The 12,563-nt window shown below is 36.6% G+C and overlaps 1 protein-coding gene across 1 annotated transcript in view; it reads right to left on the minus strand.

The window, feature by feature from the left end:
- Window positions 1–1,717: 1,717 nt before the first annotated feature.
- The window catches only part of THEMIS (thymocyte selection associated), a 197,595-nt gene continuing 186,749 nt past the window's right edge, over window positions 1,718–12,563 (minus strand). The window contains exon 6 of the mRNA XM_008053704.2: window positions 1,718–2,337. Coding sequence (XP_008051895.1) covers window positions 2,306–2,337 — 32 coding nt within the window. The 3' untranslated portion in view covers window positions 1,718–2,305. The remainder of the gene's footprint in view (window positions 2,338–12,563) is intronic.

Consider the following 12,563-nt stretch of genomic DNA (forward strand, 5'->3'; position numbering starts at 1 on the left):
TTTTAGAAGTAACTTGGATCATAAACCTTTGATAAGCATCTGGACGTCTCATTAAATGCCGACTCTGTTCTTAAAACGTTTTTATTTTAAAGTCCAGGTTATAAAAGTTGAACCAGCTCATCTCAAAAAATGGGTAGGCTTGCAGAGTAACCATGTTATGAAATTTGGGCATTACATCTATGGAGTGTGACCCTGCTGTGAAATTTGGGCATTACAATTGAGCTTAGTACTGGAAGTCCATAGGGAATAGAGAGGGCAAGGAGAATATTCTCCCTCCTCCTGGCTTCTTTAACCCAAGCAGGCTCTTACTTAGTAGTGAAGACTTGATTTCAATTCCAGTTAAATAATTTTTAAGTTACTTTATTGTTATAGGAAGCCGGTTATTTTAGAATTAAACATGGCAGAAAACGCATACAAATAAAAATCTGGAGATTTATTTTCAACTCCCAAAATCTTCTGTAAGTGAGCATGAAGTTTGTTACACTTTTCAATGTCAAGACACCTGAAAGCATAGTATGTAAATAAAAATTTATATTTTAGAAATATTACACATGGTGCCCATTAGAAATCCCTTGATGATGTTCAACCAAAGATATGCATTCTTTTAATTTTCTAATAAAAATCTACTTAGTTAAAATACACAAATATAATTGGTCTCATATTCCAAATTAAAATATTCATCAGTATTATTTGAAAAACAACAAAATCTATGCATCTAAAAATACCTATGGTACAGTTTGCCAAGATTGCTGGGTTGAGTAAGATTCTCTGTGGCCTTCAATAATCAAACTTGGGGATGTCCTCTTTGAAAAGTTTTTGTTCTTATGGGCACAAACAGACACAATAAATGAAACTATTTCATAAAACTTTATAAATTGTAGATAGTAAATGATATTGCTACTATCAAATCGCTAAATAATTTTTAGGACATTGGTAATTAGGATTTATTGCCATGTGAAAAAGGAAAAAAGGATAAGAAGCAAGCTAAATCAGAATATAATTAATGTCTGAAAGATTACTAGTGTAATATTTTTTGTTAAAAAGTTGTCTTATAATTTGTTGTCTTCAGAAAAGATTTGGTACTAAATCAACAAATAACTCCTTCATACAATGTAAAATAATTATGAGATAGATTAGCTAACATTTAGGTTTTATATAGAGTATGACCTATGAGTGAGTTCAAGGATTACCATTACATTTCTAGGTATTAATAACTTTAACCGGATAATCTCTCCATCTCTTTATTTTGTTAGAGGCAAAATAATATTATTACTGTACACTGAATACATAAGATGAGTTATCAAAATGTGAGTACCCTTATAGTAATTTTTATAGATAGTATTAGAGTGTAATTCTAATGTGCACTAATTAAGAGTCACTTTGGTTTCTAGTCAATCAAATGTATTGTTACATCATATGTATTATTACAATTCTATTGTATCAATCAAATGTATTATTACAATTCTATGTATTATTACAATTCTATTGTATCAATCAAATGTATTATTACAATTCTATTGCCTTTTTCTTTTCATCAAATATTATAATTAAATTGAAATTTTTTCCTGCAATCCTAATAAACACTAATTTAAATGGTTATCTGGTATGTAGTACTTAAAATATTAAGACATGTTATCAGAAATGTGGTGATATTTCAGTCATGAACTCTGATTGTGTAAGGTAGAGGAGAAAATTATGAAAAAATTCCTATGACTCACAATTACTTTGGCTGTTGAAACTTAAACACATTTATTTACAGTGTATTTATAAAACAAACTGAAAATGTGAAGTCAAACTTTTCTAAGATAATTAGATAAGAAACCTGGGTAATTTAGCTCATTCTCAAATATAGTTATTTTTCTTTAAGTTAATCTTACTGAGATCAATAGCACTAAAAGGTAGCAAAACAAATTCTGAAGAAAAAGTGAAAATATTTGGTGAGCTTCCATCCTGTTTTACACAGGTTTTATTCAGAAACTAAAATATAAAATTATTTTTCAGTTGCTTATTGGTAGTGAAAGTAAGAATCTTAAAAAATGTGTGCAATAAATAAATATGCTCTAAATACCAATGAAACATACATACAGATTTTGGCACAAGAGAATCGACTATGTGAATTCCATATCATAGGTTTCTCTCAGTTTCCTCTATTAAAACTTAGAAGGGTTGTTTTCTCCCTTGCAGTGGCCAGTCAAGCCTCTTCTGGAATCTGTTGGAGAATCATTGTTTTTCAGCTAGAAGGCAAGGCTTCCTTTTCCACTGCAACATTTATGTTCACTCCCCAAGTGGCTTTCGTCACATCTTGTTATTTTTGATGTTTTTCATTTTTAAACATTTCTACAAATAAAAGAAAATAAGAGCGATCCATCAGAAATATGTCCTGGAAATATAACAAAGAGGGAAACTGCCTGCTTTTAAATATTATTTATAAGACACGTGCATATGTACTTTCGAGGAATGACTGGAGGCAAGGTAGGAAGAGCCAAATTAAATTAAATAAAATAAATGTCAATTCTTCAAGATACTTTTATGAGGTAGAAGATAATACCTTAATTTGTAAAGAGTTGTCCCATCGACAAAATGCTTTTCTTCACATTTCAGTTTATCCAGATAACAACTCTAATACATGGGCCATGTAGGGTAGGAAACCGAGACCCCCATGTAGCTGAGACCTGCCCAGCAGCCATATAGATGGTATGGGGAGGAAGATGATTGGGTCTAAAAATGTCTCATTCCAGACTCAATACTCTGACTATGGTACTATGCCTACAGAATAGAGCACAAAAACTTCCCTGGAGCTCTAAGGACTACAGAGGAGGAAAACAGTACCTATACCTGAAAAACAGGCCTGGGCTCGGTGGCTCAGCCTGTCATCCCAGCACTTTAGAAGACCGAGGTGAGTGGACTGCCTGAGCCCGTGGGTTTGAGATCAACCCGGGCAACTTGGCAAGTCCTCACTGCTACACTAAGTCAAAGAATTAGCCGGACGTGGTAGCATGGACCTGTAGTTCTGGCTACTTGGAAGGTGGAGGCGGAGGGATCGCTGGAGCCCAGCAGGTCGGCGCTGGATGAAAACGTGAGCGTGCCACTGCACTCCAGCCTAGGCAACAGAGTGAAACTCCAACTCAGAAAAACAAAACAAAAAAATGTTAAACTGAAGAAGAAGCAACAGGTCTCACGCATAAACTATACTAAAGTTCCTAGTTAACATATACACAGACCTGACATTAACACATTATGCCAAACTCAAGCAAAACAAGCTGTCTTAGAGACAGGAAGTCTGTCTTCAGACAAGCTACTTTATTCCTTTTATCCATGAGGGATGGATTTTTTTTTTTTAAAGCCCTAATAGCAAGCACACTACAATGGTCAAGAGGACAAGAGGAACAGAAAACCTGAAATCTCTCTAGCTCTCCCCTACCTCTGCTGTGCTAGTGATCATTTAAGTACTAACCACATGGACCTAGAGATTCCTCCATGGCTCTACTCCTGAGCACTCCTTAGCCTATGACTGACTTACCTCTCTCCCTCCCTCCCTGCCTTCTTGCTTCTCTCTCTTTCTTTCTCCCTCTCACTTGTCCTTCATTCTTTCTCCCCCCCTTCCTTTTCTTCATCTCTTCTTTCTTTCTTTGAATTATTCTTTTTTTCTGCCACACTAGCTGTGTAACCAAAAGTAAGTTATCTAACCTTTATGCGCCTCACTCTCTCATTTTTTATTCAAAAAAGGAGGGAAGAAAAGATAATAATGCCTATTTTATGGAATACTTACAAAGATTAAATATGTTAATAAATGTAAACAGCCTAAAACTATCTTACCAACTCTTAGCAATTTTTATGATATATGTGACATACAAAGACAACACATAGTGTTGTGACTTCCGAGGAACGCACAGATTCACTGGAAAAGGAGGTAATGTCAACACGGAAAGAAGTAGAGTTTCTCCATATGTCACATCAATTGCCTAATGGCCTGAATTTATTTTCTTCTGTTCACATCTCCTTCAGTACTTACTGGGCCTGTGGGCTGTGGTGGTCAATGGTCTGACAAGGAAGGCAGCCTGGACTCCATGTTCTCTGTCCTCATGACCCACTGCCCTCAGCTGCTGCCTGCAGACTTTTAGGTCTTTCTTATATCACAAACAGCAGCAAAACTACATACTACAGAATATACATTATAGATAAAAAGAACACAAACGTTTTAGGCAATATGCCCAGATTTAATTCCCACTTCTATCACTTACTATCTTTGTGACTTTATCTGTAAAAAAGAGATAACAACAATATTTCTTTCTCACAGTGCTGCTTTCCTTGGGGGTGGAGAGATGAGGGGAAAATGATAAATAGATAAACTGTAGTACTGAGAACCTGAATCTGAAGACCTAGGTCTGATTCCCGAGTCTACAACTTACTGGCTGCATGTCTTGTGGAATCTCTGAGTTTTATTTTCTTACTGGAGAATGAGTTTTGATAATAATAACTGAATCATAGAGTCGATGAAATATCAAATGCAATAATGGATCTGCAAGTGCTTTGTTAAATGTGAAATGCTACATAAATATTACTTGCTATTACCATCTCATATTTACATAAAACTATTATAAGCCTGTAGTTGGAAAGTTCAATCTGTCATCTTGACAGTTATTAGTCTCACTCTCCCTTGTCAATAAGCTGATTTAAGATAGTGCATAGTCAAGCAGAAAAGTGAGAGTCGGGGAAATTAAAATAATCAAATTATCTCAAAATAAAATAATAGGATTTAAACCATCTTCATTTTAGGAGACGTTACAAGTCACTTCACTTTGCCTAATCTTGTCCAACCTTCTACTTAGTGTAGAAGTCCTCTAACACTCATGCACTAGTGGCCAACTCTCATTGACAGAGCAGAAGATTTCATGTTGAATAGAAATTATCTTCCTTATCATATTACCTTTCAAAAAAAATCTCAAAATGTGCAGGATTTGATTTTTCTGACAATTATTTAGCCTTTCAACTCCAAATTGATTTAAAACCTTTATCTTTTGGGGCACTCATCACCTACTTCTTTTGAAAATGCCACATGTTTAATATGGAGGTGATGTTTCTCACATTGGATTGAATAACCACTGAACCGATTACTCAGATGATCAAATTACTGAGGGATTTGGAGTCATATAGAATAAATTCCTTGGAGATAAAGTCAAATAGTTTATTTATAGAAGAGTAGACATATAATGGAGTTTTGTTTCATTTTCTTCCAAAAAATGTATGCTAAAGACGTATCTTTCAGTAGTCAGAATCTACATCTTTGTCAGAATAACCTACTGTTGAATCCACAAAATGAAGTTATAAGCATAAAATGGATAGTAATTCTTTGAATGAGAATATTAAAGTGAAAGAAAATTTCTATTTCCTCATATTTTGAAAGAATCAAGTTCAAGTATATCTAAAACTGATTTTCTTTCTCTTATAAAGCTCATGTTTCCTAAAGCATTCATTTAAACCAAAACTACTCACATCCACATTCCCTTTTGGGAACTTTGATTGCCAACCTTCTAAAATTGTCCAACATGATGTTGAACAGTCAAACCTGCGGTAAGCCACCTGCCTCCTCTAAAATGCAGCTTGACTGTGGTTTTCTGGAACAGATTCAACTGCATTTTCATCCACGTTTTCATATCTGTACCTGCCATCTACTTTACTTTCCTTAGTACATCTCATAATCAAATTGTCGGCTGAGACTGCACACACGCATAATACAAGTTAATAGCTACTTTATTTTCCTTCTCGTTTACAGTGATAAGTGGCTATTACATCATCATTCAGAGATGAGTCTTCTATTTGTACTCTTGGCAACTGTTTTTGCATACAGAAAAGGTTTGATAGCGCCATACATTATCTCTCAAGTACAAAATAGAAATCAGAGGCTCGTCTCTTGACTCAAGAAATACTTACTGAGAACTTTTTATGAGGCAGACATTCTTCTAGAAGAAAATCTATGTCCTCATGGTGACTTTATGTGGGGGAGATGAACAGTAATAAAAATAAAGAAGAAAAGTGTATAATACGTTAGCATAAAGAAGGCAGGCAGTCCCAGATAAGAGAGTTATAATTTCAAATAAAGTGGTTATAGAAGGGATCACCAAGAAGGTAACTGCCAGAGGAAGACCTAAACCAGACAAAGCTGAAAGCCACCTGAATGCCTGGGGAGAGATTACACCACCTAAGAATAACGGCCTGTGAAAGTCCTGGGGATGGAGCTCCCTAGGGTTTTTGAGAAATAGCTAGGAGGTCAATGTACCTACAGCAGTGAGAAAGACAGAGAAGTAGAGCGGCCACTGGAGAATGTCAAAGAGAAGGGGAACAAGATTGGTCTTAGGTTTTAACACATTTACTCTGGCTGTTATGCTGAGAATGGACACCACGGAACAAGTGTAGAAGCAGAAAGACTAATTCGAAAGCCAGTGTGAGAATGCTGATGAAAGACAGTGATTAATAGTAGCAGATAGCCTGGAATAGGTTATATTTCAGATATTGTTTGAAGATAAAGCCAACAGGATTGCTGATAGAGTGGTGGATGAGAAGAAGAGATATGTTTTTCAAAATTCTTGTAATGCATTATTTTTCCAAGTATGGCTCGTAGACCCCCTGCATTAGAATAGCCTGAAAAACTGTTGAAGTAGAGTGTTGAAGTAAACTCCTTTGGTCTACCTGAGAACTTCTGAATCAGACTCTGTGGAGCAGAGGTTAGTAAACTTTTTCTCTGAAGAGCCAGATGTAAAAATTTGTTGCAATTATTCAACTGTGCTGATATAGCACTAAAGCAGTCATACACAATAGTAAATGATGGGTGTGGCTGCGTTTCAATAAAACTTTATTTATAGACATAAAAAGGTGAACATTATATAATTTTGCATGTCAGCAAGTTATGATTTTGAAAATTGTCTTTAACCATCCAAAAATGAAAAAGCAAACATTATTCACTCCCAGGCCATATAAAAATAGGGAATGGAACTGATTTGACCCACAGGCCATGGTTTGCCAAGCCTGTTCTAGAGAACAGATTCCAAGAGTATGTGTTTTTGACATGCATATTGATTTCTTTTTTTTTTTTTTTTTTTTTTATGAACAAGAAGTTTCATGTGAGGTACATATTGTTACTCTAATTTTAAAGATAAAGAAACAAAATCGCGAAGAGGTGTGACATTTTTTGAATGAAAGTTTAGTCTTAGGTCTGACCGGCTGGGAAACGTGCACACTTTCCAACATTCCTCACCCTCTCCTAGAATATCTTCCCAACAGTTAATGTTTCTGTTCAGCTACAGATGGAAGAGAAAGTGGAGTGAAAAGAAAATAAGAAGGTTGCTTTGCCCAGAGGACTGTTTTTTCCTTTCAATATGGTATATGGTTTTGCTTTTATAATTAACATTCTGCTGATGAGATTTCCCATTGGTAAAGGCTGACGAGTAAGATTTTCTACGAAGAGCAAGCACTGCAGGAAATAAATTAATCTCTAGAGAAGAGGGGCTAGGTTGTCAGTGCTCACACAACTGCCTAATAGGAAATGATATTTCAGAATTGTTCAAAGAATGAAATGACTGTGAGTTCTCCTTCTAGCACTTTCTTAAACATTTAAACCTTCTAAGAAGAAGGAAATAGGTTGCTACAAAGAGAAGAGCAACTTTATAATATTTTTCTTTAGAGTGTCAGTATTTTCACACTAAAATAACATTCCCTAGATATGTAAGGGAAATTCTACCAATATCATTCTTCTGTTTATGTTACAAAAAATCTGCACTGATGTGAAAGAGAAGAATGAAAGATATACCAGATTTGTTTTGTTAACTAGTTTAAAATTATCCAATAGTTTAAATAACAGATTTTCTAGTCTTTGGAGGACATTTAATTATTGTACTTAGAACATTACTTCGAATAACATTGGATTATTGATGTGTTTCTTCATTAAAATTAAGAAACAGACATGTGTTTTATGTTAATGATATCTAAAGTATCCAGATCTTGACAGCCTATAATTAGTCATTCAATCAAGGTCTTTAACATAGAGCCCCACCTTGTCTAATACTCAAAAGAGTCCTGATATGGAACTGACTTATGTTTTAGTCCTCTTCATACAAGTAAAAATCTGAAGTTTCGAGTGAACATTTAAGTTAAACTAAAGCTCAATATGAAGACTCTTTATTTTCCTACCAATTCATTCTTCATCCTCAAGCTTCCACTTTAGCCTTGTTGAAGGACTTTCCCATGGAGTCTGTTCCCTCTGACCTGTTCAATTTCCCAAATTAAGTAGGACCTAGGATGTGGTGAAAAACTTGTACGTGAAGTGAATCTCGCTTGGAGATGAGACAGTTTGAGCCCAACGTTCTCAATGCTCTATCTCAGAATAGGCCACAGAATCATAAACTTTCAGCACTGACAGGCCATACAGGTGATCTGGTGTACCTCCTATTTTGGTACGTAAAGTGAAGCTCAGTGAAATCAAATGACTTCTGTAACACTATGCATCTAGGTTGTGAGAGACCTGGGATGCAAACTGAGGGTAACCTCATTTCATTTTCTGGCCTGAGGTTCCTTTCACTGCTTAACTAGTCTAATTTATGGAGGGCAAGTGGTGGCACAGATTTAGTCCAAAGATGTGGGGGTAAATCAAAGAACATAATTGAAGTTTCAAAAGGAAGGAAATTGCATTAGAAAATATGGATTATGAGAGAATAAAATACGTTCAACAGAGAATCTTTTTGGAGGGCAAAACCAAGCAGGCATCTTTTAAAAGTCATTCTTCCTAGTAAAGATTTCCATTTTAGAGGGATACATCAGGAGGAAAAAAGGAAAACAGTCTTCTATTTAGCCAGGCAGATCACCAGACGCAAATGCAGCAACAAATGAGTGACCCACAAATGAACAACCAGATCCTCCTCGCAACAAAATAATAATCTTCTTGGACCAAATAGTTTTGCCCTTGGTTGAAGGAGCCACCTTGCCCCTGGTCACAGCTCCATCTCAGGGACAGTTGCATGCAATGATTGATAGGTGCTGGGTGGTATAAAGACCTGTGGCTCAGCCTGTAATCCCGCGCTTTGGGAGGCTGAGGTGAGTGGATTGCCTGAACCCGCGGGTTTGAGACCCCCCTGAGCAGGGAGACCTCATCTCTACAATAAATCAAAACAAAAAAAAGCAGCCAGGCATGGTAGCGCGCGCCTGTAATTCCGGCTACTCAGAAGGCTGAGGCGGAAGGATCACCAGAGCCCAGTAGGTCGAGGCTGCGGTGGCCGGGAGTGACCACTGCACTCCAGTCTGGGTGACCGAGTGAGACTCCAACTCAAAAAAAAAAAAGACCTGTTACCCATCCCTCAATTCAGAACAACCTTCAGGAGCCAACTCCACAGCTCCCAGTGGGATCAGGTGAAGTCTTTGTTGTGGCTGTATTATGATTCAACTTCTTACTCTGCCCAGACCTACTTCTGGGACTCAGCCTCAGGCCTTGTTCCTGAGAGCACTTCCAATCAACTTTCCACATGGAAATCAACGCAGAGAACTGGACTTGCAACAGATACCTTAATGCAAACATTTCCACTTATCACATGTCATCAACTAAATATAGCTCTTAAGCTAATTAAACAGTGAAGCCCTGTGCTCTTCCTGAGCTACTGAGGTAAGATGAGAAACGAGTCCATTGGAGAGAGTCAGGGCATTTATGTCACTACACAACTGGAGTGTTTCTTGGACTCTAAGAAATTAGTGACATCACCAAGAAGGGTTCCTCATCCCTGTCAGGTTCCACAGCATTCACAAAGACCGTACAATTCTCAAGAGGATACAGTTCTCAAAGAAAAGAAAAGAAAAGAAAAAAAATGCAGCCAGAAAGAGGCTGCAAGAGTCATAACAGCAAGTCGTCATTGCCAGCACTTCGTATAACATATTGTAGAGAACTGAAATTTTTCTTAGCAATCACCTTCTAAAGACTCGGTAGTTAATTATTATAGCTTGCTTCACTACTTAATTGTAGTTTATTAGGTACGACACTAACTTTTATCTATTTGATTTAATGTAAACGTCAAAATAGCCTATGATGTAGCACTATTAGCAACCCAATTTTACAAATAAAGACATAGAGTCTTTAACACATTGCTCGTGGTACACAGCAGCTGGGGGTGGGGTGGGGGAGGAGTTGGGAATGGGAGGGTGACAAAATTTAAACCTAACAAGTTCAGCTCAGCCTCCAAAGATCTGCACATTATCATCCCACGTCTAAATCATCTTACTTTCAGAGAACTGTTCTCTTAGTAATATGTATGGACAAAATACCAGGTAGAGAGTTATAATAATGTTCCTAGAATAAGACCTGGAATGAATGAATAAATGAACCAAATGAATCAAGGACCCACAGAAGAAAGTCATCCAGGCGATCTGGTAAAGCGTTTTCATTGGTTTTTTGGTGACAGTGAGCCGGTAGCTGACAGTACTGATGCTGAATGAGTTGACTATGTTTCTGGCTGGAATAGTCTCATTACACAATTTGTGCTCAGCCATTCACAGCAAACCCTCTGGCTGTTTACAGCGAGTGCCAAGATAAGAATTCCCTTCAGTATAATTATTAGATACATATTTGAAAAGGTTCCACCCCATCTAACTGAAAGACTAGATCTGGGTATCCAGAAGGAGCAAAACTAGAAAAGCAAACAGCGCCCCTACCTTAATTAGGTTTTTTTTTTTTTTCTTAAGCCTGTGACATGCTACACAGGCTCTGCAAGTGCCACCTTTATCAAAGAGAATTTTGTCTCAGCATTAACAAGGAGGGAAAGCTCAGAAAAGACCTCATTTGCCCATCCTGAACTCAAGGAAGGCTACTATATATGCAGAGATGAGCTAGCCACACCAAGGATGCTAAGTGTTAGGAATGGATCCAATGAGGTTTTTGTTTTTGTTTTCAAATGAGGAAGCATATACTCTATTATAAACAATAAAATAAAGTTTAAAAAATTATATTTCTGCTCTATTTATGCTTGTATTTTTTATATATGAAATTGTCATGCAATTATAATTTGCAACAAAGAAAAATTCTTGCAATGTATTGCATTCACAAAAGGGAAACCGAATACGAATATTGCCCGGATGTTTATACTGAATGTTTCTAAATGAATGCATGCTGAGATCAACTTCATCTAAGAAAAGAGATTTCATCTTACTTTCTTGAGCAAAGTCAGGAAGTCTCAGTTGTCTAGAATGAACTACTTTAATTCCAGGTCCTCTTTGTCCTGAAAGCCATCACTAAGAGGTAATAAGTACAAAGCAGGTGCTACCCTGGTATATAACATGCTCTACACTGTTCACTCAGGGTGCAGAGCTGGGGCTACCTCTGTGCTATCCAGAGATATGCTCACAAGGGAGAAGATTTGATAACAAGTTTCCCTGTTATTGAAACAAAAACTTTGATCTCGGGAATTGTATTATCTGGTACTTTATAGGATCCACAATCTGAACGAAGGAAAGAGTTTCCAATGAATTAATAATGGCTTGAGACTCAACACGCTGCAGCAATTTTCACTGCAGTGGTTGTTTCTTTTATAGTCACACTTGATTAGTATTAGAAATTTGGAGGAATTGCAATATGCATGGTTTTCAAAGCTCTTTACAGAATTTCATTTTTATCACTCGGAGAGAGTCAATGAAAAGGTAGTAAGAAAAGCTCTATGGGATATTTGTATAGGAGTGTCAGAAGCCAGTAAGCTAACTACATGAAAGAATTCAGATTGTACAGACAGGGTTTGGAGCAGAAGCACTTCAGAGATGTTATATCGAGTATTTTGACTTTTACATGTCCTTGGAGAAGAAAGCATGCTAACTACAAAACCAAATAAGGCAGGGAAACGAACAAACCCCAGTCTTAAGAATAACTGCAGTTTCATTTTTTTCTGCAAACTAAATGTGAAGTTTCAAAGAAAAGTGTAATAGACATTGAGCTGGTTTCTTATATCTAAAATATTGGCAAGAAGCAAAATTCTTATTTCCCTTACTAACTCATCCCAAATTTCCACCATATGGAAGTTAGTCTGGTTAGCTTAATTAAATGCTATCAACTCTTCCACAAGTCCATTTGCTCTTGATTTACCCTCAGGAGAAATGAAAAATATCAGAACACCATCTTTATAAACTAAACCATCATAATTCAAGTCTGCTTTCAATTATTTATCTGGCACTTCTTTAAATTAAAAGCATCTCAATTATTTTAACCTCTTCTCAAGACTTTAATTCTTCTTTTTCATTCTTCTAGCAAAATTATCAAAATATTACCACGATCATCCGAGCAATCTTAAAATAATAACTTGGCCATGAAAACCATAAACGAGGAGAAACTGTAATAATAGAAAACAATAAACAGTACTGTCATTATTGTAAGTGTTTAATACCATGATGCACTTAAAACTTCATTTTAATGAGATTTGCAGGGCAGGGTGGTCACTTTGAACCAAAAATTCCAAACGAGTAAGAATCTGTCAGCTGGGCTCGGTGGCTCAGCCTGTAATCCCACGCCTTTGGGAGGCTGAGGTGAGTGGATTGCCTGAGCCCGC

Source organism: Carlito syrichta, unplaced genomic scaffold (genome assembly GCF_000164805.1).
Source record: "Carlito syrichta isolate Samal-C Ts95f unplaced genomic scaffold, Tarsius_syrichta-2.0.1 Scaffold288378, whole genome shotgun sequence".
NCBI classification, from domain to species: Eukaryota; Metazoa; Chordata; class Mammalia; order Primates; family Tarsiidae; genus Carlito; species Carlito syrichta.